The 26535-nt window shown below is 43.2% G+C and overlaps 1 protein-coding gene across 4 annotated transcripts in view; it reads right to left on the reverse strand.

Moving 5' to 3' along the window:
* Positions 1 to 26535, reverse strand: part of LOC134575012 (L-threonine ammonia-lyase-like) — a 96768-nt gene that overhangs the window by 21892 nt on the left and 48341 nt on the right. For all 4 annotated transcript variants that reach the window (XM_063434146.1, XM_063434144.1, XM_063434145.1 and 1 more), the window contains 5 exons: positions 26133 to 26229; positions 21004 to 21079; positions 17113 to 17238; positions 15572 to 15739; positions 14820 to 14877 (listed from right to left, as the gene is read on the reverse strand). In XM_063434146.1, the coding sequence (XP_063290216.1) occupies positions 14820 to 14877; positions 15572 to 15739; positions 17113 to 17238; positions 21004 to 21079; positions 26133 to 26229 (525 nt within the window). The remainder of the gene's footprint in view (positions 1 to 14819; positions 14878 to 15571; positions 15740 to 17112; positions 17239 to 21003; positions 21080 to 26132; positions 26230 to 26535) is intronic.

Here is a 26535-nt window from a genome sequence, read left to right on the forward strand (position 1 = left end):
ACTCGGTCCACTGGCGAAAATGTCATACTCACGCAAGGCACTCAGATCCTAACGACATGCACGAGTGGGCTCACAGCGCCATATACATGTTGAGAAGCGCAAGTCGGCTCTACTGAGAACCGACTCCAAATTACTAGACCTTGGCTCTAAAATACTTGGACCTCTGGCAAATGGGCTCATCTTCGGAGAGCACTTTATAGCTGAAGAAACATGTGGGCTTATTTACCACCTTGAGCAAGGCTCAAACTTCGTGCAAGCAAGTATGCCGCTCCCCACCCACGAGGGGTGTTTTTGGGAGGGCTGGTTGCCAACTGGGCCGAGCCAAAAGAGGCTTCTGGTCTACAGGCCGCAGGTCCTATCCGCAAACTTTCTCATTCTTCCCAACTTCCTCATCAAGACCCTCATACCCCAGAGGCTCGGACAGGGCAAGAGGCGCTAGATGACAAGGACGAGGCCGTGGTTGCTTCTCGACAGGTGAGCCTTGCATTGTCTGCTCCTTTTACCAATGTTACTGCAGGCAGGTTGTCCTTCTTTTTTCAGAACTAGGAGGCCATCACCATGGACACATGGGTCTTAGAGTGCTTTCAGGAATGCACCATCGAATTCCGATACACGTGTCAAGGACGCTGTCAAATTTGCTCTGGACTAGGTTCTTCAGCAACATCTTCCTGGTCCAAAAGAAGACGGGAGACTATCGACCCGTCATCAACCTGTGCCAACTCAATGTCTACGTGGTATACCGACACTTAAAGATGGAGGGAGTTCACATGCTTTGAGACCTCCTACTGGCAAACGACTGGTTCACATGACTCAATCTCAAAGAAGCGTATCTCTCGGTTCCCATTGCACGGGAGAGCAGACGTTTCCTATGGTTCGTTTGGAGGCGACGGGTTTGCCAGTTCATGTGTCTGCCGTTCGGACTCAGCTCCGTGGTGCTTCACGAAGCTGCTGAAGCCGGTAATGCCCCATTTCAGAGCACAAAGCATCCGTTGCCTTATCTACCTGGACGATTTGCTGATCTTCTGCGACGCAGTGTTCAATTTCTGGAGTCCTTGGGCTTTGTGGTGAACAGACAAAAGTCAGCACTCATTTAATCACAAACTGTGCAGTTCCTCTGGTTTGAGATAGACTCGGTGAACTGTGTTCTACGCTTGCCAACCTCGAAGATTTCCTCGATACGGAAGGAATTGAGCAAGGTGTTATGCAAAGACTTTGTTCCTCTATGTCTCCTCACCTGCATAGTGGGCCCCCTCTCCTCCTCGATTCAAGCAATCTTTCCAGGCCCGCTACACTACCTAGCCATGCAACCGTTAAAGGCCACTTACCTGCGATCAGGTCATATGACCATCGGATACCCCTGTCAGAGGAGGTGCAGTCAGAACTTCGCTGGTGGTTACAACACATGGATGCCTGGAATGGCAAGGCGATATTTGGTCTCTCTTTGGACTTCGTGGTAAAATCGGACGCCAGTCTTTGGGACTAGGAAGCCCACTGCTCAGAACACTTCACGGGGGGCCCCTGGTTAGACGAGGAAAACAGGATTACACATAAATTGTCTAGAATTGATAGCAGAGTCATACGCTATCCGCATTCTCGCCAAGGGCCTTTCTGATTGCTGCATTCTACTGCGCATGGATAATATTTCGGAAGTGCAATACATAAACCACCTCGGGGGAGCCCATTCCCAGGACCTGACAGAGGCGACGAAGGACATCTACAAATTTTGCCTCTCCCGCAACATCACCCTTTAGGTGGAATATCTGCAAGGGACTTCGAACCTCACACCGGATTGGTTCTCTCGCCACTGGCGGGACACCAGCGATTGGTGACTAGACGGCTTGATATTTAGAGATCTAATGTCCCTCAGAGGGCCGCTAAAGGTGGATCTGTTTGCCTCCAGGGTAAAACCGCCAACTCCAGAGGTACTTCAGTTGGCTCCCGGATCTGGAATGCGAGGCAGTGGACGCCAGCCTTGGTCAATTCAGGGATCCTCTGCCTTCCCACCTTTCTCCATGCTGGCAAGAGTACTCAACTACTCAAAGCTACACAGAGTGTCCCTACTACTCATCTCTCCTCTATAGCAGTCAGCCGTGGTTGCCAGATCTTCTGGAACTCTCATACGACCATCTACTTCTGCTCCCCTCTTTTCCTGCTCTCCTCACGGGGCCCAATGGGGATCCCCATCCTCTAATAGTAGAGGAAAGGATGGACCTAGTGGCTTGGATGATTTCTGGGGATCCTGGTCGGACACCTGGGCTTCTGGCATGAGGAGAAGCTATATCTCCACCTGGGATGGTTGGAGTAGTTGGTGTTTGGAGAGGGATTCAGATCCCTTTACAACACCTATCCCACTCATTCTGAGCTACCTGTCTCATCTATTTTCCATAAGTTTGTCTTACCGATCTATTAATGTGGTAAGCTCGGGCTATATCGGTGGCGCACGTTCCTATCCACGGCATTCCGGTGGGACAAAACCCTCTGGTATGTCGGCTTCTGATAGGCATTAAATTGTCAAGACCTCCGGCACCCAAATTTTCTCGCCTCTGGGACGTGGATTTGGTTCTATGTTTCCTGCGAGACTGGCCGGACAATGCGAGTTTGTCCCTGCGAGAACTATCATCTAAACTGACTCTTTTATTATGTCTCATCTTGTTCTGTTGGGTGTTGGACGTTCGGGCGTTTGACATAGATGGTTTTCCCTTCTCTCCGGAAGGGGTCACATTCTCTATTTCATGGCGTACTAAATCAGATTCTAACTTCGTTTTTTATTTTTTATCCATTTTTTCAGGCTTTTTCTCGGTTATGCGTTGTAGATGCGCTGTTAAAGTATGTAGCAGTTGCTTCTTCACTACGGTCTACACCATCAGGGCAACTTCTTATTTCCTATGTTAAACCACACAAGCCTGTCACGACCACAACTTTGGATAGATGGATTAATTTATTGTTGTCCATGGCCGGGGTAGAATCCTGTTTTGGTGCCCACTCGGTTCGTGGCGGGCTGCGTCGCAGTCCTTTTCAGCGGGTGCCTCCCTCGCGGACATTATGAAATGTCCGCGAGGGCGAATATTTTCCCACCCTGTGGCGAATATTATGAGGCGAATATTTTCCCACCCTCCTTTGCTTCTCACCCTGGGTCTTTATTTCTCTCACTTTTCACACACATATATATATATGTATATATATATATATATGTTGTTAGTATTGGTTTTATATATATATATATATATATATATATGTTTACGTTATGTTGCCGGTCATCTATTTTTGTTTTCTGGGTGTTGTTTGCTGTTCCTTTATTCTTCAGGACTTGGTTTTGTTCTAGACTGTGCATATTGTTCACTGCAAAGAAAGAGGAAGTGATCAGACTGGCAGGGCCTTTCATAAAGTTGGATACTTTTTTCTGATTGGTTGTTTCTGTTATGATCTGTGCTGCTGGATTTTACAATAAAGAGAGTTATGCAAAATATTCGCCTCCTGTCATTACTAAAATTAAGATTATAGGTACACTACGTTAGCAAATCTACAATTACTCATAACAAGTTCAATTTAAGAGACAGCAAGAGAGTGAAATAGTTAAGAGACACACAAGGTGTTCACGCCATGCCCCTACTTTGGCTGACATTTTAGGTGAGTTTGCTCAGTTTGGACATCACCAGTAATGCATGTAGAGTCACTGGCACTTCTATTTAAGCTGGCACACCCCCGCCCCTATTCCCTTCCTCCAAGTTGGGAGGTATGTAGGAAATAAAATCACAACCCACACCATAATAAAAGACACTCCACAACTGATTAATAGTTCAAGTGAGAATAATATTTCATGTACATATTTGCTGATGATTTTCGGTCAACAATAAATAGTTTACAGATTAAATCTTACATAAATAAAATCTGGGCAATCTTGCATTTCTAAATGACAGACCCAATTTTAATGTGGATCTCTAGATATCTAGGCTTACTCAAGCTATGAGTTCCAGGATGCCGTGAGGTATGAGACACAAAACAACACAGCATTCAATATTTTAGGATTTATATTCCCTCTCGCCACATGTGTTTCTACGCATTATCTACTGCTGCCAAATAACAAGGGCTATGTACATTCCTGGCAACAAGCCTTCAAAACTTTAGCTTTTTTTCTTGTTTTCCCTCCAGAGATGGAATTTTCTGTTGTAATTCACAAATGGTTCACATTATCAAAATAAATAAGGATTTTAACTCCTCCAATCCCTTAGAAAGAGTCACAAACCATAATTAGCGGGATCTAAGGGATTTTGTTTTGAGTAAAACAATGCCCAATATCTCACTAGGAAGCACATGCACTGTCTGCAGGGCTGGATTTACCCTCCATGCTGCCCCAAGGGCAGTTTGCTCAATGCACCCACAGGGCCGTTTTTAATGTTGATTGGACCCTGGGCAAGCATTTTCTTGGGCCCCCTGGTCCCATCCCTTCCACCTTCTATCATGCAAACACGCCTTCCACCCAAATACACACATAAAGAAAACACACAAAAAACACACATAGATCATAGACTTAGCCACACTTATTTTTCACCTGGAGAAAAACACACTGACACACATACCGATGCAAACACTGACACAAATACAGATACACACATACACAGGCTTAGACATACACAGGTACAGCCATCCAAATACACAGACATACAAAGACATATACCCAGACACACAGGTGCATACACAGATACACACTGGCCCACATAAAGACACACAGATACACTCACTGACAAACATGCAGATACACACTAACACATATACAGATAAACAGACAAACGTACCCTGACATATATGCAGATACACACAATAACACACATACAGTTACATACACGGACACACATGCTATACAAAGATACACAGTAACACATACAGATGCACATACACACACACCGACACACATATAGATACACACAGATACACAGGGGCACACACTGACACATATGCAGATACACACACACACACACACACACACACCAAGAGATACACATACAGACACACATACAGACAGACAGAAATGTCTGAGACACACAGATACACATATAGACAGATACACACACATATACACAGACACACATGCATATACACATACAGAGAGATACACACACAGACACATACATACAGATACACACAGATACACATACAGACAGAGACACATACAGACACACAGATATACATACAGACAGATATACACACAGGTACACATGTAGACAGATACACACAGATACACAAACACATGCATATACACATACAGACAGATACACACATACAGACAGATGCACACACAGATAAACAGACACATGCATATACACATACAGACAGATATACACACACATACAGACACACAGAAACAGACACACATGGAAAATATAAATTTTTAGTCATCCTCCTGTTTCCTACCTTTTGGTTGCAGGCGGGTGACTGCCCTGGGGTCCAGTTGCTGGTTGAGGCTGTTGGGAGTCGGGCTCTCAACCAGTCCACGCTCCCCCTCCCTTTCTTACTCCCCCCACACGGCACTCTCTGTGTTAGCTAGGAAGTGCATCACAGGGGTCCCAGTCACGCTGTTAAAGCGCAGCAGCACTGATCCGGGCCCCTGCAGACTCATTTCCATCGGGTGGCACATGCTCTTAGGCCCGCGGTGGTAGTTCCATGTGGGCCACATGCACCACGATGGTCGGCGGGCCTGGGGCAGCTGCTCCTTTTGCCCAGCGTTAAAGACGGCCTTGTGCACCCCTATATATACAGTTTTCTCAATACTGCACTCCTATATATACAGTATTTATAGCTCACAAGCAATTTTTTACAAAAAGTCATTTATATTTTCAATAAAAGTATAAAAATGCCCATTGCTTTAACCACTTTGTGACCGCTGATGTATCAGGTACGTCCGACAAAAAACGGTCATCAACGATCTCGGACTTACCTGATACGTCCGGTGAATATTGGAGCGCTGCAAGCAATCGTGATTGCTTCCAGATGCTCTAAGGATATTGCAGCAATGCCTCGATGTCGAGGCTTCCTGCAATACCCTCCCTCACTGCCGGCCTGCTGGGTGATTGCTCCCGTGCAGCCGATCACTTCCGGGTTGCTCCACGTGGCGCACGGCAGTGAGGCAGAGCATCAGAAGCCATCGGGCAGGCTTCCGATGCTCTGCCTGGGCTGAGTGCCTCGAGGGGTCGAGGCACTCGGTGAATAATCAATAAAATAAATAAAAATTAATTAATTAATTAATAAAAATCAACTAAAATCTATTAACCCCTCCCCCCTGCCATGTGGCTCCCAATATGGAGCTGCCTTTCTAAAGGCAGTGCACCGTGGGGCTTCTGGGGGTGTCCCTAGCCTGCCTCATCATAGAGGCAGGCTAGGGTAATCCAATCAGAGCTTGCCCCTATAACAATTTTATTCTAACTATGATCCCCTTTTGTCTGATCAGGTCAATATTAGTAAATATTGACTCTGATCAGTATGGATCTCCCTCCCTCTCTGCACTTGTGTTTTAGTGAGAGAGAGAGATCTGTGTTTTAGGTAGAGAGATTTAGGTAGTTTTAGGTAGGGATTTGTAAAATTGTGAGACCCAAAGGCTCTTTTCAGAGCCATTAACCCCTATCTTGCCAGTGACCACTATACACTTGCTCTTGTACAGCAGCACTTTTTTTGCTGTCTGTGCATTTTTTTAAGGGTTCATTTTTTTGCGATTTTTTTTTTTTGTGACACCCAAAAGCTCTTTTCAGAGCTATTAACCCCTATCCTGCCAGTGATCACTGTATAGATCGCTGGTTCTTGCACTTATTTTACTGTCTGTGCATTTTTTTAGGTGTTAATTTTTTTTGTGTTTTTTGTGTGACAGATTACTAAATAAAGTGATTGTGATCATGTCACAGAGGTTGTGTAGTGCTGAGGAGGCGTATGCTATCCTTGCATTACAGTCTGACGCGTCTATGTCTGACTCCGACCCCGATTTTAGCCAGGTGCTAAGATACATCACTAGATACAGTGTCTGCTGCTAGTGATGTATCTAGTGATGTTGTATCTGTGGCTGCTAGTCCCCTTGCCAGAAAGAGACGTGCTACTCCAGCTGGCAGTGCTGCTGAGGAGTGGGTAGCGCCTCATCGCCAGAGGCCAGATATCCCACCCTTCACCGCAAATCTTGGCATTAATGTGGATGTCGCAGGATTTAGCCCCCAAGATTTTATGGAGGTGTTTCTGGGCGATGCTGTATTGGGGAACGTTGTCACCCAAACCAATTTGTATGCCCATCAGTCCCATGCTGCAAAGCCTGACTCTTATTTGGCAAAGCAGAAATGGGCCCCTATCGATGTGCCAGAATGTAAAATAATTCAGGGCATTGATTATGCTGATGGGCATCATAAAAAAGCCCTCCACCCGCTCCTACTGGAGCAGTAGCCCCATCTGCTCTACCCCCATTTACTCCCAGTGTATGTCGAGGAAGAGGTATGTAATGATTCTACATTTCATGCACTTCAGTGACAGCCTGTGCTCACCTAGGGAGCATCCCCAGTTTGACAGGCTGTATAAAATTCACCCCCTGGTTACCCACTTCGCTGCCATGTTTGCAGAGGCTTATACACCTGGAAGGAAAATGTGCATTGATGAATCCCTGATGAAGTATAAGGGAAGCCTGGGATTCAAGCAGTATATTCCTTCCAAGCACTCCAGGTATGGTGTAAAGGTGTATAAGCTCTGTGAGAGTGAGACTGGGTATACTCAGGCCTTCAAGATGTACGAGGGAAAGGATAGCCACCTGGACCCTCCAGGTTGCCCAGAACATATGGGAACAAGTGGCGAGATTGTTTGGGACCTGATATTCCCTCTGATGAACAAAGGGTACCACTTATATACAGACAATTTTTATACAAGTGTCCCTTTGTTTAAGCTACTGTATTGTTTTGATACAGTAGCTTGCGGTACAACCAAAAAGAACTGCGCAGGTTTCCCAGGACAACTTGCACGAACCCGGCTACAAAGGGGGGAGACCTCAGCTCTGCGCCAAGAGGAGCTGTTGGCAGTTAAATACAGAGAAAATAAGGATGTGTACCTTCTTACCACCATCCACACTGAGAGGACCGTGGAGGTCTCTGTACTGACACAAGGAAGCCAGTGTGCATCAAGGCCTATACCTGGCATATGGGTGGGATTGAGCTGGCAGATCAGCTGCTGCACCCCTACCTAATTATACGGAAGGCAAGGGCCTGGGCCTTTTTTTCCCCTTTTTTTTTAATTTGACGTTCACTTTTTTTTGGTTACATTTACTTTTCCTGAGTTTGTTTTTTTATTTTTACTGCGCCAGACTATTTTTATGATCAAGTTCAACCCATGCATGGGGCATGCGTGTACTCAAGAGGCCATGCAGAAAACAACCTGGAGTGTATTCTTGCAATAAACGACAACAGGCTCTCCTAAATCACAGTCAAAAAGCAATGTGTGTGTAAAAATGAAAATTGAAAAATTCCCACCACACACTTTCTCAATTTTTTGGGGGCTAAAATGGTTGCATCAAAGCACTCCATATACAATACCTCGAGGGGGTCTACTTTTTTTCATGGCAAGAAAATAAATTGGGACTACTCAAACGTTTGACAAAGACTAGTGGTAGAATTAGTGCATGGAAAGTGTTAAAATACCACCATTTGAAATACCCTAGGGTGTCTACTTTTCACAAATATATGGTTTGATGGGGGTAAATTACATTGGTCGGCTTCAAAAATGTCCCAAATAGGACATGGGTGCATAATGACCAGATGTGAAAATTCCATGTTGGAAAACTGGAAGGTCCACCCTCCAAAAAAATTATTTTAGCCCCCAGAGGACCTAACACACCTATACATGGGGGATATCACTGTACTCAGGAGATGTTGCTGAACACATATTGGAGTGTTCTTTGTCAGTAACCCTTAAAGTTCTCAGTACATGTATTCTTAAATTGCTACGTGTGTCAAAAAAATCAACATTTTTTTTTCTTTTTACTTTGGCATAGATTGGTGGTAAAATGGTTGCATGAAAAGAGTCAAAATGCCCCATGTTTAATACCTTAGGTTGTCTTCTTTTAAAAAATATATACATGTGAAGGGTTATGCAGGGATTCCTGACAGATATCAGTGTTACAATGTAACTTGAGCTAATTTTGAAAAACAAAAATGGTTTGGAAATAGCAGTGCCACTTCTACTTATTACCCTATAACTTGCAAAACAAAGAACATGTTAACATTGGGTATGTCTAAACTCAGGACACAATTTAGAAACTATATAGCATGGGTGTTTTTTGGCGGTTGTGGATGCGTAATAGATTTTGGGGGTCAAAGTTAGAAAAAGTGTGTTTTTTTTTAAATGTTTTCATCATATTTTATAATCTTTTTTTATAGTAAATTATATGATATGATGAAAATAATGGAAACTTTAGAAAGAACATTTAATGGCAAGAAAAACGGTATATAATATGTGTGGGTACAGTAAATGAGTAAGAGGAAAATTACAGCTAAACACAAACACCGCAGAAATGTAAAAAGAGCCCTGGGCCTTAACGGTAAGAAAATTGAAAAACGGTCTAGTCACTAAGCGGTTAAAAGATATATGGGGTAGGCGGGGTCTGACTGCCGAGACAAGCAGACGCACAATCCTCAAGCTCCAAGCGAAAAACGAAAAATCAAACCTAAATACAACAAATATCACCCCCAAAGACAACAATACAAACTTGGGAATACACCTAGCATCATGGGTTGGAAGAATAAAAAACCGACGACGGACAAACCAGCTCCGGGGCTGACAATTGGAGACATGTGGCGGCAAGCACGCAGTACGGGCGAATCCAACATGGCGGCTCTCCACGGAGGCTGTTCTGACTTCTATTCGGATGACTGCTCTGGGGATGCAGAGGATGATTACCCACCAGCTCCAGCCCCTAAGCAAAAGGTGAATTCTACCAAACCAAGGGCTGACACAGATGCCGACCTGGTAACCACCGGGGTATTGAAAACATTACTAGCAGACCTGCAGAAAAACATCCTCACGGACGTCACCGCTCTGAGAGGTGAGCTGCAGGGCCTAACAGGCCGCATATCGACACTGGAGGTCTCCTCCCAAGATAACCAACAGCATATATCCTCACTACAGACGGCTGTGCAGGATCTGCAACGGCAGAACCTACTATATGAACGGCGCTTTGCTGCCCAAGAGGACTCCAGACGGAGACATAATTTAAAGGTCAGAGGGATCCCAGAAGAGATGCCGGAGACGGAGCTGCCGCAGACACTAAAACGAATGCTGACGGCCATACTACCCCCCGGCCAGGCTAAGTCCATCACACCCATGGACTTTTTCCGGGTCCCCAAACCTCCCAGGGCCCCAGCCGCAGCCACAAGGGACACCATAATCACCTTCAGGAATGGGAAGGACAAATCGGTGATCCTAGCTGCCCTCCGCGATAGAACCCCACTGCAGTTTGAGAACATGCACTTGACCTTTTACGCTGACCTGTCCGGAGGCACCCTGGCCTGGTGCAGGTCGCTCCGGCACCTCACATCCTTACTCCAGCGACACAATATACCCTACCGCTGGTGACCCTCCCAAACACTCCTCGTACAACATGGAGGAAAAACACACCAGATCCACGACACCCAGGACGCAGCAAATCTCCTGCGAATCATGGGCCTACCACAGGACCCTCACACCCAAGAGAGATCCCAAGACCATACTTCCCCAACTCGAAGCTGGGACCCGACACGAGTTGCCACGTTTGTGCCTAGAAATAATACGCCAGACGCATACGCCTCGATCACCACATAAATGGGGGCTACAAGCACTTCCACTTACCTTCACGACACCATGATCCGCCCGTAGAGACTCGAAACTCCCGGGGAACGGCTCAACATGCCGCTGGACTATTACCCAACTGTTGTTTCCTGGATATTTGTTTCACGGACCGCACAAAATGCCCCTGGCTGTGGTCCTTACTCACCCAACCGCGATGCAGCGTACTCGACGACCGGAGGACCCCAAATCCACGGACACTTCTCAACTGCTCCCTGACGTCGACTAATCTGGAGCACACCGCAACCACAGCTTGACACACCGGAGATCCACTCCAGCATATGGGGTCCTCTTGATTGGGACATAAACCCTGACACCGAGGCCCACATATCCTTACCACAAACTGTTACAGAGCCTGATGCGGACATGGAGGACTTCAGTCCAAGCGGCCACCGGTGGGCCCCCCACACCCTTGACTATCCCGCCGACGAGCGATCCACCTTCCCTGTTCAGGTCATAGTGCTTTTGCACATTTATATCGGGACTCAAAAGTCTGTTTATATGTTTTGATTTTCTCCCTACACTTACCTTATTAGATGCTGCATCACACATTGGTAACGCCACACTTGCCTCCCAACACTCTAATATCCATCCAAGTAGGCATTGACACACCCTAGGACGTCCATTTCTGCCTTACACTACATGCTAACATATAGGCCAAACAAGCCGCCAGGCAACAGTTTACACCACAGCGCTTGTCCGGAACAGGGTTGCTTGACTACCAGGGTGGCCCGAAGACTCTCCACCAATAGATAGGCACATCCCAGTTTTTTAGATAGCGTAATCCACGCTATCTCCATAGCGGGCGAGAGGGGGACACACACCAGGACATAAATAACGAACGCAAAAGGGGAATCGGATGCCGAGATATATCCACTCCCCATTTACTATTACCGAAACCACCTCAGCTCCACTTGTTTTACACCATATGTCCATTATGGTTAATGCTTAAACTCGCATACTCCCGAATTATATCATGCCGCGACTGATTCCACACCTAGACCAGGTACCTAAGCAGAGCTAGCTAACCTAGCTAGACAACCAGACCGCACACGACATCGGGACACATAGTAGATAATCTGCTAATGGTTTACAAAAACAGCACATTGACGTGTCCATAATTACAATCCCGGCAACTAACTACTATAGGAGCGCAGTTGGCTCGCTCACCCCCTCCTCCCCCCCAACTGCTAATCTTAACAACCGCCTGATATAAGATTTGTCCTGCACGAGTCACCAGTATCATCCTTCACCTAGACAATCATACACTGATCCTAGACCTATACCGCTACTTTCTTAGCTTACACAAACTGTTTTCCCTTCGCTACATCCAAAATATACATTATACTTCACTGTTGTGCCAATGTTGATTTACCGCTCTGTGGCGGGTACATGCTGTTGAGGTAAGGCATACACATTAGCTTTTGTTTATCAATACCCAGGAAGATTTACCTGGCAGAGGTCAGACGGTGATGCACATCTTAACGAGTTATGTTTCAGACCACGAATGGAGCACTACTAGTCCTGTGTGCGCCCTCTATTAACACATGTTTGGTTCAGTCTCTGCTGTTATTAAGTAGTGTTACTATTTGTTATTTACTATTTTTTATTTAATTCTTATTTTTCTTTACTCATGCTGACTAAGCGATTACTACGCTCCTTACTGTAAAAGTGTGCAGGTCCTCTACCTACCATGGTAAGAACTGTAGGATGATAATGTGCCGGAAGCTACTGTCATGGCAACATGAGCTGGTTGTTAACGCCTGCACGATAACAAGAAATCACAAACAAGAAAATGAGTACCACTGTTAACCTAACATTTTGCTTCACAGGCACCACAACGTTGATAACCGACTTTTGCAAACTTAGATAGATATACAGTAATGAGTCCCTCTAACAGCCTACTTAGCTAAGGATTTGTTATTATATTGAGTTCAGAGCGTACTAAACAGCAGCGACTGACACTAAGTTACTCTGCTAATTACATAATATATAACTGTGCGATGTTTCCCCTTGTTTCACGCTACACTTTTAAAAATATGTGCAAGTTTTATCTGAAAACCACACCATATGTCAACCATGTATTAAGTTGCTTATGTCAACTGCTGCTGTGGCATGACATAACTGTTTGTTCACCTCTGCGCAACAAAAATAAAGAATTAAAAAAAAAAAAAAAAAAAAAGCTATATGGATAAAATAACCAAACCCTTTACAGTCTATTTTGCTTTCTTATCTTTCTTTAAATCTTCACCATCATGAGTCGTTTTTTTTTTAGCCCTCTCATCGGCCCTCTGGATTGGCCAGGGGAGCTTTGTCCTCCCCCATTCCCCAAGCATCTTACACCAATGGACACATATAATTCATAACAGCTGTGTATGGGGAGGGGCCCCATCCCACCGGCATCACGGAGCAAGAGGCAAAGTGCCGCGCCACTGTCTGACACCGAGGGGCGGACCTGTCTTAACAAGGACACTCACGAACCAAGAGGGCAAAGGGACCAGGGAATGCTCAGCCTACTAGACACACAGGCGAGATGGTACCTATGATACTTACCAAGAACAGGCCATAGGGAATCATAGACAGATGACTGGGCTAAGACAGTGCTTATTCAATGATGACTCCGACTGCAGATTTAATCACGCGCATAGAGCTTAGTAACAGACTGATACCGCCCTAAAATCGGAGACTCCACCATCACAGACGGCAACATAGACCCCTTAGGCCTACAGAGCTAGTCCCGATACCGCTACATATATCCCTCAGAAAAATAAAGTCACAGAGAGTATATGGATGGAACTGTAGGAGGCTTGCTGCCGCTTGTCCCCTCGGGCTCGCTCGGGGCGCAATCGGTCAGGTTCACGGCTCATAGCCTATAAAGGAGGGCCCCCTGGGGAATGTTTGGGGGAGGGATGCGGGGAACTGCTCTCTGGATGGAGGGGGGGGAGGGGGGTGGAGATGTCCCCATCCTTTATTAGAGACGCACCCAAAAGTCAGGCTCGGCAGGGAGGCTTATGAGTGGCACTGCTCCGCAACGTATCAATAACGCAACTGGAGTCGATTATAGTTACTATTCTTGTTATTTCTGTGTTTTGTGTAAAATCTAAAAAGCTTTGACGGATCACGCTCATGCTCAACATCAATGAATAACATAACCTATGTACTAAGAGACTCAGGTTTCCGTGCAATCACAAGAGGGCAGCCTAACAAGGCTCATAAATGTAGCATATCTATTATGGCACATTCAGGCTACAACTATTTTAACTTAAACTTCTTTAAAACAAATAGTCAATTAAACAAAACAAATATTTTTTTTTTTACCTGCCTGTAATGTGCTTTTTTAACAGGTGTCCTGGCAATTATGTGATTATATCGAATGGCTAAAAGTCAAGGTATGAGATAGTTTACTGATTATATACAAGCAGGGGCCTAAATGAATGCTTGTCACAGATGTATGCTCCGATTGCAGAATGTTATTTACTGCCATTTCATAATGGGACTTGGTTTACTGAGAGGATGCCGTAGCTTGGACCCCATTTCCAAAGAAAGACAGTCTGTGAAGTAGCAGTGAGAAACCATAATTCTCCAATTCTTTAACCCCTTAAGGACCAAACTTCTGGAATAAAAGGGAATCATGACATGTCACACATGTCATGTGTCCTTAAGGGGTTAAAGGAACACACCAAACACTATAATCACTACAGCACGCCACCCAGCTGTAAGTAGTAAAAGTGTTTCTGTTTGACATTTTCCTTGTGTCCCCCCATGCGGATATTTTCATTGTCCTTTTTTGCTTCTGTTTGTAGGATAAAAACCTTTTCTAAACATTACATGCTGGAAAAAACAAAAACTTTTTTCTGGTCAAATTCCATTTTGGAAACAAGAGCTAACAATCCAAAGAATACTGCATTCTAATTAATACAAAGGGAAAACAATGTTACAATACATTGACTGTTCCTTTTCTTTGTGCGTGCAGTTCAATCACCTACCTCTAACGTGAACAGATGCGTGTTCAGAAAAATGTTTTCTTTCTGCATGTCCAGAACCCTGAAATAAGAAAATGCTATAAGTAAAACAATATTTAGTCTACCAAGTAATATACATTTAGCTTTTTACCGGTTTTCAAGTATGGTTTGGGTATTTATATAAATTACCGAACTAGATAGCACTTAGGAAGGGTTAAGGGCTGAGAACCAAAGGTGCTATATTGATAGCTGCAGCCTGAGTACCTATTTTCTCGGTTTTTTTAATATGACCCCATCATGCACCGACTATTCATAACTTCAAATAGCCTGCTAAAATCTTTGGATTAACAAGATCTATGGTCCAGACTGATACAGTACTGAAATACTAAACCATGACACACATTCACACACAAATGCATTTACGTGTGCATATGTATGCAGTATGACGTTTGAAGCACAATGCCTGTCTGTGCTTATTTGCATGTCAAGCTGGGAACTCTGGGATTGTTGTGGAAACATTATTTCTCAAGTTTATGTGCCCAAGAAGAACCCTTCAAAAACTAACTTGAGATATATAAGTGATGCATAACAAAATATTTTCTATTTGCACTGTGGGTAGTTTTATCATGTTTGGCCTCACCACCATCTTGTTGGTACATAGCTGTATATATATGTGTGCATACATATACACTAAAAGGGAAAACAAAAGGAACCTATAAAGCTACAAGCATCCTATTGTCAGCAGGTTTCTCATGTAAATTAAAATGTGTAAATACCTGGCTTCTTCTCGTCCAATGGTCTCCAGGAGTTTTGAGATTTCCCCAGGAAAGTCTGTCAGCACCACAGAGAATTTGCAGACTCTGTGATCCAATACCAGCGCACGATCCAGGCAGTGACGCAGTAAAGGCAAAGGCAGATTCCCACTGCACACAACAATAGCCACTCTAAGAGACAGGATGAGATAGCACAGTTAAACACTCTGCATTATCATCGCAGACTATGGTAGATAATACCCAATGTGAAGTAATATAGCTGTACAGAAGCTACTAGACACAGTAGAGCAAATCTGATATGGATTTGATATGGATATGGAGCCCTGTTACATATATAGTATCTCTTTATTGCCACATGTGGGTGATGGAAAATGGCTGCACCAAATGCCAATGATCTGTTTGTTGCAAGTGCAAACAAGTAATTCAACACAACCAAATGACAATTGTGTACAAGCTTAATTGCAATAAAAGACCATTTGGCCATTAAAGCATTGCTTTATATTAATGGCCCTCTAGTGCAGTGGTTTACAAACCAGTCCTCAAGGCATGCCTGCCAGTCAAGGGTTTTGGCATTACGCAGTTGTGTCTAAGGTGTTTTTTAGAAAGAAAAAAAGAAAAATCTTGACACAAATGGGTAATCCCTAAATCCTGGACTGGTGGACGTGCCTTGTGGACTGGTTTGGAAACCACTGTTCTAGTGTGTCCCTTGTTTTATGTTACCTGGCTAGTAAAACACTAAGTCTGAATTCTGGTATCCTCGACTTGTACCTATGGAGTCCATGACTTCGGCCTTTCCCGACTATTTTTTAAAGCTATATCACCTTATTGATACCTGTTGCATGAAGCCTGACCTCTCTAATGATTAGTGATACATCCTATCTAGTTATTATCCATCTTCAGTGCCTGATTTATACAGGGTTATTCACTAAATTGAGAATTCAAAGTGAATTTCAAATTTAAGGTCAAAATAGCCGAACTGAAAAAGTCAGTAATGCTTTCAGTTTGACTACTCTGGCCTTAAATGTGAAATACCCTTTTAATTTTAACTTTAGTAAATAGCCCTGTTAGTGGTTTGAATTTCTGTCCAGATCCTGGCAATAAGTACAAGCAGTGTTTCCACGTCACAGATAAATCCCATGCTGTAAGCAACATGTTTTTAAATATCCTTGTGATCTGTAGGCAGAGGACCTTTCAAACATGCTGCCTGCATATGGCTCTTTTGTTTAATCTATATGTTCACAATGTAATTCAACGTTCTAAAGCTAAAGAGTTGCGCTAGCTTGTATTTCATTGCTAAGAAAACTCAAAATACCAGTTGAGGGTGTGATGGAACCCGCAACTGATTTATCATGCTGGAATTACTTGTCATGCAAATTTCTGCATATTATATATTACAACTTTTGTGATCTAACAAATATTTAAGGGGTACGAAAAATATTATAGGAAAAATATCTGCCGTAGAGCTGTAGAAACTGTAAATGTGATTTCCAATGATAGCATAAAGAGAACAAAAAGTTTGGATGCAATCAATAGGAAACTCTTACCTCTTCCCTTTTAGATCTGGTATTGCATCTGCAATTATTGCAGCCAGTCCCATTGCGCCTTCTGCATCAGCAGTCGCTCGTTCATACTCCAGCAGCCTTAGCATGGCCAGTAAAACATCCTCTTCCCTGGACAAAAATCATTCAATTTGTCACATAGACGCAACAGATGCATGTCTACTTTCTATAACAATGTGAGCAGGCAATAAATATTTTTGTTCAGTATTTACAGATGAAAATTTAAAAAAGGGGCCTCAGTTAGGAAAAAGGATACATGAGTCATTTGTTACATGTGAGTTTACAGAGGAAGAGGTTCTATTTTTACTGTCAAAAGTAAAGACAAATAAGTCGATGGGTCCTGATGGAATGCACCCAAAGTTATTAAAAGAGCTTAGTGGTGTACTAGCAAAACCATTAACAGATTTATTTAATCAATCATTGTTAACAGGAGTAGTCCCAGAAGATTGGAAATTAGCAAATGTTGTGCCCATTCACAAGGAAGGTAGTAGGGAGGAGTCGGGCAACTATAGGCCAGTAAGCCTTACTTCAGTAGTGGGGAAAGTGATGGAAACCATGTTAAAGGATAGGATTGTTGAACATCTAAAAACACATGGGTTTACTTCATGGGGATCATGCCAAACTAATCTTATTGTTTTTTTTTATTGGGTAACTAAAATAAGAGATTAGGGTGGTGCAGTTTCAGATTTCAGTAAGGCTTTTGACACTGTTCCACATAGAAGGCTCATCAATAAATTACAATCTAAATTTGGATTCCAATATTGTTGAATGGGTTACGCAGTGGCTGAGTGACAGGCAACAGAGGGTTGTTGTCAACGGAGTATATTCGAAGCAAGGTCTAGTTACCAGTGGGGTACCTCAGGGATCTGTACTTGGACCGATTCTCTTTAATATTTTTATTAGTGATATTGCAGAAGGTCTTGATGGTAAGGTATGTCTTTTTGCTGATGCTACTAAGATATGTAACAGGGTTGATGTTCCAGGAGGGATAAGCCAAATGGCAAATGATTTAGGTAAACTAGAAAAATGATGAGAGGTGTGGCAACTGACATTTAATGTGGATAAGTGCAAGATAATGCATCTTGGACGTAAAAACCCAAGGGCAGAGTATAATATATTTTATACCCTACTAACCTCAACATCTGAGGAAAGAAAATATTGGGCAGATTAGATGGGCCGAATGGTTCTTATCTGCCATCACATTCTATGTTTCTATGTTTAAATGGAAGAGCTTTGCTAGCTCATTTACAAATCAAATGATCCCTCATCAGGATATTTAAAATTCTTATTCCTTATGACAGTAACTGACCCATTAGACCATAAACAGATCTTGATTTGGAGTCTTTGTAAAATATATGTCAATGAAATAAATAATCCTGATGGACTGTAAATGACCAGGGATGAATACATGTTTTAAGAGCCAAGTAGCCATGAATCTTAAAATTCCACGACTAGTATTTAACATTTCATGTTATTCTGTACTGATCTATACATAGTGTGTATGGCTGTACTCTGTGCATGTAGCTGAATTAAACTTAGAATTTTATTTTACACAACAGTGTACATATCAGGCCTAAAAAGTTAACAGCAACAAAGCATAGCTGTGTGTATAAAAAACACAATGCTCTCGCTTTAAAAAAAGTGATAAAAACTTCAGCAAGAGACTAGTCATCATGTGCTTTAAATCTGTTAGTTTAATAGTAGACAAGTATTTGGAGTGTCTTATATCTAAGATATATATTAGGTAGATAGATATCTAAGATATATAATGTTATGTGGTAATTTTGGATGTTATTAAAGGAACACTCCAAGCTCCATAATTACCACAGCACATTGTAGTGGTTATGGTGCCAAGAGTGCCCGGGCGCCACTGTATTGTAAGTAGTCAAACTGTTTTAGAAAGGTTTGCCTTCTTACATGGGGTTTCCTGGGCACCACTCCCTGCTACCACTACTTCTGACAGAGAGCCTGAAACTTGTAATCAGGAGCTTCTGTTAGATATCATGAGCTAAGCCGTGTACTTCTTGCACTAATGAGTCGGCCCAGCAGAGTTGAGCATAGTGGAGCTAATGGAAGCTCTTGGTAGGATCTTCTCTCTACACAAAGGCTGTAACCTCAGGCAAATTGTCAAACAGTTGAACTACTTACTCTGATAGGTCACCAGGGCATTCCTGGCACCATAACCACAAGAGCAGGCTGCAGTTCCTTTAACATTTTATTGAAGATTACAAATACTTTGAATAAACATCAATATGGGGCGTGACACATAGAGACTATCTGTCACCTGTCTGACTGCAGCTGGTCCTTACAGCCTGTGCTTGATTGTCCAGCGGCTTACAGCCACGTGCGAGGAAGGGAAGGCGGACGCTCCTCGGCCTTGATCTGGCATATACTGGCCTAAGGGCCTGTTCCCCCCCCCCTGTACTTGTGGGGGATATGCCGGTCTCCACTGGTGTATTGGCAGGGGTTCTGCTGACAAGGAATCCAGTTTACAGCTTAACGGATGGGTTGCTGGGGCCCACAGCCGGAAGCGCCTTCCCGCAGCCGCACTTACTCAAGGACCCACTCCTCTTGAACTTCAACCACATCTGTACAGCTTTCTGGGCCAAGCTTTATGGAAGGGGACTCACCTCTACTCATGTGAACCAAGTCAAGCCCTTAGAGGTCCGCCGCAAAGGCCGATGCAGCATGAATGGGTCTCTCCCAAGTCTTCCTGGATGGGTGCTGTGGAGGAGATGGCACAAGAGGGCAGCAATGGCCTGTACCTCCTCACACTGGCTACCACATGCTACAACATGCCCCAATACCGAGTCAGAAAACATGTGAGCTCTCAACACAATCATCTGGCCTTGGAGGGATCTGCAGTTGGCGGGCACGAGCCCTATCTGCGGGTCAAGATACCAACCTGTTGAGGAGATTCTTGTGCAGCCTGGGTGCTTGGGCACGGTGGAAGGAATCCATTGAGGTGACTGGCAGTGACGGGGGTTGGGACTCGCGCTTGGTAGGAATTGGCTGTCTGCTCTACATCTCTTGCCTACGGCTTGGATATATCACCCGTGGCTACACTTTACAACTAACCTGCATCTGCTTGTTGTCGTTACCCAGTGGTTTACATATCTATATGCCTAGCATTTTATTCATAATTCTCTGATTTAGCATGCATGTTTCTCGTAATGTCTTACTTACACTGGAACTGTGTTCTGGACGTTTTTCTTTTCCACAACAAACAAAAAAGAAGTGTCCAGTATACTCCGCATCTCATTAAAAGTCTTATTATACCTATTGATGTTGTTCCTGTATTATGAGAAGTGCCTATATAATTTTGCTTGTTACGCAATGCACAGCAAAAATAAAGCATTTATATATATATATAAAAAAAAAGTAGTAACTGCAGCCTCAAATCGAACTACAAAAATCTCTTTATTGTATACCTAACGATTGGGGTCAATATATGTGGACAGACCAAATCTAACACATTGCACATAATCATAAGTACCAAGCAGTCATTGTGTCCTTTAAAGGGTTACTCCAAGCACCATTACCACTTCAGTGATTTGAAGCGGTCATGGTGCCTGTAGTCTGTATTAAACCGCTGCACATATAATGCTGCTGGACGTGTATCTACTTCTCCGGCAGCATCATTAGCCAGCAGCAAGAAGGGTTGGTGTCAACTCAGGAAGATTAGGCCGTGGGGAGAACTCATCTCTGTACTGAAAGTAAATCTATAAAAAGTAAAGTGTTTTTTTTAATCTTTGACCAGGACTAGGATAGGGAGGACTGCTGTCATCAAAACATGGTATTTGTTTGGAGTAACCCTTTAATTACATACATGCGCTTAGGTATGAAAAGCACAAAAATAAATATCAATGTACCCACCTTACTGAGATCACCTGATCTACATGTTTCTTTGCTAACTTCAATGTATTGGCACCAAATGAAGGCCCACCCAGTTCTGGAAAAATAGATTAAAAACATACATTGCATATATTTACTTTCCAAACTAACTATTGGAAACATTTTTCACTTTGCATTTTTTCCAGACCTAATGAAATAAGAACTGACACATACATTTTTTTGTTAGTTTCTTAACCCCTTAAAGACACATGACGGACATATTCCGTCATGATTCCCTTTTATTCCGGAAGTCTTGTCCTTAAGGGGTTAAATATAGCTATAGTGCTTTATGTGTGTGCAGTGTTTAATTAAAATTATACTCTAAGTACTAAAACTACTTAGTCATGCCATTTTGGGCATAGACACTGTCCCTGTAGTCTGGCTATGTAAAACATTGCCATTCCTGAGAAACAGCAATATGTACTTTTTGCCTAGGCTAAACCACACATCTAGTGGCTGTCTTGTTGCTGGCCGCTAAAGGCACTTCATTATTAAACACTGTCATTTCAAAGGCCTTCTCAGTTACATGCACAGCAGTTATTTGGAATGACAATCTTCAATGAGGAAATGCCTCTCGCTGCTGTCAGTCTTACAGAGAAGCATTGGATTCAGTCAATGCTTCCTAGTTAGTGGAGTGTGGCGATTACAACACATCTGTATTAGGTCATCTATGCTTCTCAAAGAGAAGTATTAGTTTGGACCAAGATCATCAAGTATGATAACAACAGAGTAGATGGAGCAATTGTCAAGTGGAGAGTGTCCTGGTAGAGATGTCGCGAACATAAAATTTTCCGTTCGTGAACGGCGAACACGAACTTCTGCAAATGTTCGCGAACGGGCGAAATGGCGAACCGCCATAGACTTCAATAGGCAAGCGAATTTTAAAACCCACAGGGACTCTTTCTGGCCACAATAGTGATGGAAAAGTTGTTTCAAGGGGACTAACACCTGGACTGTGGCATGCCGGAGGGGGATCCATGGCAAAACTCCCATAGAAAATTACATAGTTGATGCAGAGTCTGGTTTTAATCCATAAAGGGCATAAATCACCTAACATTCCTAAATTGTTTGGAATAACGTGCTTTAAAACATCAAGTATGATGTTGTATCGATCAGGTAGTGTAAGGGTTACGCCCGCTTCACAGTGACAGACCAAACTCCCCTTTTAACGCACCGCAAACAACCGCAAACAGTCCATTTGCACAACCGCAAACTCCCCATTTGCACAAGGTTGGATACCAAGCTAGCCATGTCCCGTTCCTTGTCCTCACTGATGTCATTGAAGGTCTCTTCCTCCACCCAGCCACGTACAACACCAAGGGTCCCCAAAAGGTGACAACAAGCCCCCTGTATTTTTTTTTTTAAATGTACACTACTGTTACACCAGATATGAGTTGCACTGGTGTGACACTGTGCCTTGGCAGGCCCTGAAACGCACACGTGTGAAGGAAACTGACTGCTATTATTTCACAGTCAAATTTCTCGTTTTTTTTTTAATGTACACTACTGTTACACCAGATATGAGTTGCACTGGTGTGACACTGTGCCCTGGCAGGCCCTGAAACGCACACATGTGAAGGAAACTGACTGCTATTATATTACAGTGAAAAAAGTTTTGTTTTTTTAAATGCAAGCTATTGTGACACCAGATATGAGTGGTGGCACTGGGCAAGTGGGCACAGTATACGCTGTGAGCCTGACACACACGCTGGCAGGCAGGCAACTGCAATTAGATTACACAGGAAAAAAAAAAAAGCAGACTGATGTTCTAGCCCTAAAAAGGGCTTTTTGGGGTGCTGTCCTTACAGCAGAGATCAGATTAGTCCTTCAGGACTGTAGTGGACACTGAATACACTAGCCCAGCTATCGATTACCCTATTAAATCAGCAGCAGCTACACTGTCCCTCCTCTCACTAAGAATGCAGCTTCCGGGGGGCGGGGCCTAGCTATCATGGAGGAAAGACGCACTTCGTGTGAGCTCCCTCAATATCTCACTTTAAGCAGCTATCAACAAGCGAATTTCACCCCAGAAGGGGATGACCCAGCAATGTTGCTCCTACTTGACCGACCCGAAATGCTTATTAGCGGTCAGCAACTCGACAGAGTCTTACTTACCTCCGCGTGGCAAGTGTGGCCTGGTGCTCACCGGGCGGGAGAGGCGGCCGATCTCCCGATCCTGGGATGCCTAGGAGCAGCTACTTCCCGGCAGGAGCTCCGTTACCCCTCCCCCCCCTCGGACCGGTGGGGGTTATCCCGGTCCACCCCTGAGAGGCTGTCTGGAGCTAATGGACGCACAGAGCACAGCCGCCCAGGCTGACATACTCATCTGCGACTCTCCCAATATGGCGGCAGACGCGTGTCCTCCTGGTACCAGCAAAGCATGGCAGGATATTGAGTCTAAGCTGGACAGACTCTTTAATCAATTTTGGAAGCAAATAACAAGCAGGAAGCCCCAACAAGCTCCACCACAGCCCCAACAAGCTCCACCACAGCTATGCGAAACAGTCCCCATTAAAATCCACCAACGCAAACGGCGTCGAAGACGGGACCGGAGGCACAAACAGAAATGCAGAGCCTTCCCCACGTCAAGCACTCGCCTCCACCTTAAGCCACCACAATCCCGCACCGGACGTAAGGCACCACCGGGACAGATCCGACCACCCGACAAAACAAGCTTCCACCACCTCAAGCCGCGAACCCGGCACTCAGCCAGAGACTTGCCTTTGTTGTTCCAGGTATCAGGGACTCACAGGGTCTGCACCTGGTGCCCAGAAGGGATCGGATGAGCACAAGCAGTAAACAGCAGCCTGCTAAGCATGTCCCACTATAGCCGATCCTCCACACCATGCCTTTGATCACATGAACTGCTCTCTGCACATTAACTAATCGTAAAGTAGCAAGCGTTTAAACATGTCATTATTTTACCTCCTAAAGAGTTTATTGTCGTAGTTCCTTACATGCCTTTACCTTAACCGTTCATGTATTATGTTATTCACTAGTCTCATCTCATGGGGCGACTCACACTTGATTTATAACTAGTGGTGGAGCTGCTGATATAAATACACAGTTGATAGCGTGCAAGCTACACCCTAAACATGACAGCCATCTTTCACAACAATGTACTGCTATATACTCATACCCTCATTGCAACTAGCCATGATATACGCACGTTCAGCCTAGCATGCTCAAATATAACACACTTCTGTCTAAAAAAAAAAAACAATTAATACAAAAAAAAAAAGAATGCAGCTTCAGAATTAATCTAAATTGTATGCTGTCTAGGAGGTGGGAGGGTCTGCTGCTGATTGGCTGGAATGTGTCTGCTGACTGTAAGGTACAGGGTCAAAGTTTACTCAATGATGACGAATAGGGGCAGACCGAACATCGCATATGTTCGCCATCCGTGGCGAACGCGAGCAAGCTATGTTCGCCAGGAACTATTCGCCAGCGAACCGTTCGGGACATCTCTATGTCCTGGCGCTGGATTGCAGGTATGTTTAATGGTGCGAGTTTTTTTTTACTTTTTTTTGTTTTATATCTTTTACCCTTAGAGTGTTACTTTAGTATATTCATAAATTTGCAGTTTTATGTAAGTATACATTGAAATACTGGAGGGTCTTTTGCATAACATTATCAATGTTTTTTCTTAGCATGACAGCATCTATAAATCATTCTAAATAATGACCTAACGTCCTTCCACTACATAAATATGTTAGCCTTTAATTTTGCCTTGTGAGTTTAGGATTATGTAATCAGAAACTGCAGATAAAAATACTCATATGTGACCAATTTGACCTCTGCATTTTGGAACCATATAAGGGTTGTTTTCCCTGAAGAAATATTAAAATGCATTTGTACTATATAAGAAACATTCAATGTAACCATGAAAGAATGCATTGTTTCTGTATATTTTAAAAACATCCCTGCAGCCAAAAAGATGGCTGTTACTTTTATTTAAAGCTACATTGCATTTATTTTTTAAGAAAAGACATAGATGTTTAAAAAAAGGTTTTTCTAAAGAGCAAACAATAAAACAAAATTTTGCTACACCACTTGTCCTAAAAGTATTACAACGTACAAATACAAAACACAAAATTTAATAAACTAGTGTTTCTGTTTTTATCTTTAGGCAGTATGTTCTGGGATGGATTTTACACCCCGTTGCCACTATCCAATCTTGTTTCTCCAGAAAGCAGGATAAATTTATATTATGTGAAATGCAGATCTGCATGTACACCATGATTAAACAGTGCACATTTAATGCACACGTGTGTACATTTATAGAGCAGACCTGGAAAGTTGTTTTGTCTGAAATCAGGAGGAAATGATGGGCATACCCATGATGTAATCAGAATCAAGGGAGATGTACCAGACCATAAAGGGGGCATGTCATCCTGGTGCGCATGCACACTTTGTTGACAAGCTGCCCAGGAGAGCAGCCAATGAGGGCTGTGTATTTGCTGAGCGTGATTAATGCTGCACTTTACAACAGTCCTACACAGGATGACTATTGAGTGATCAGGAAGATTGTGTGAAATTGTGTGAAAATGATGTGTCACACAAAGAGGTCAAGTGACCTGGAAGGTCTGTTACAGATGAACACACATACACACATACACTTAAGGACACAATAGCCAATAAGCGATCCCTCTTTTTATTGATTTTATATAGAATGCAAAAAAAGTTAAAATGATAAAAGGAACACTATGTTTAAATTAAAACATAAAAAAAAAAAAAGGAAATAAACCTCTATTGGCCAAGGAAGGAGACTTAACAAGCAAGAGGTTCTCATTATGTATGGAATATGTAGTTTAACCCCAAGTCACAGTGTCTTGGAATATGCAAGTTAGATGGATCTTGGATGGCAAAAGAAACAGAGTTAACCTCTTCCTTTGACATCATTAATCTAGGGAGCAGTCTTATAGCTTTTTTTTTTTATTATTGCTGTAGTTTTACCTAGCCACTCTGGGCAGTAAGACAGGGACCACAACACTCTTTGTACCATAACCTTTGCAATGATACAACATTGTTATAGTACTTAGACAGACCCTTTGAAGTACTTATAGGAAATGTAACCCTATAGAAATAAGTTGGTATATTTGACTACTTACCTCCATACAAGGGGTGGGTGACGTAGTCATGTTCTGTCAAACAGTGTCCAGTTTTTAAGGATTGTTGCACGACAGGAAACTTCTCACATTCAACTCCCTGGGGGGAAAGTACATAACACAAGAATCAGCTGTGTTGAATTATTATATAGAATTACAAGAAAATTGTAGTAATGAAATACTGTACACCAAGAAAAAATGGTTTAATATCTTACATAGATGCTGTGTATTATGTGAATATTATGCTTGTTTTGTCTACAAAATGGTGTGTTAGAAAATATGAATGTTATTTGGTTAAATTTAGAACATTGCCTACAGATATATACCAATGAAAATAAAGAATGAAATCTAAAACTTTTTTTTTATTATTATATTTAAAATAAAGATATATCTATAAGTATCACAC

Source organism: Pelobates fuscus, chromosome 10, assembly GCF_036172605.1.
Source record: "Pelobates fuscus isolate aPelFus1 chromosome 10, aPelFus1.pri, whole genome shotgun sequence".
Taxonomy (NCBI): Eukaryota; Metazoa; Chordata; class Amphibia; order Anura; family Pelobatidae; genus Pelobates; species Pelobates fuscus.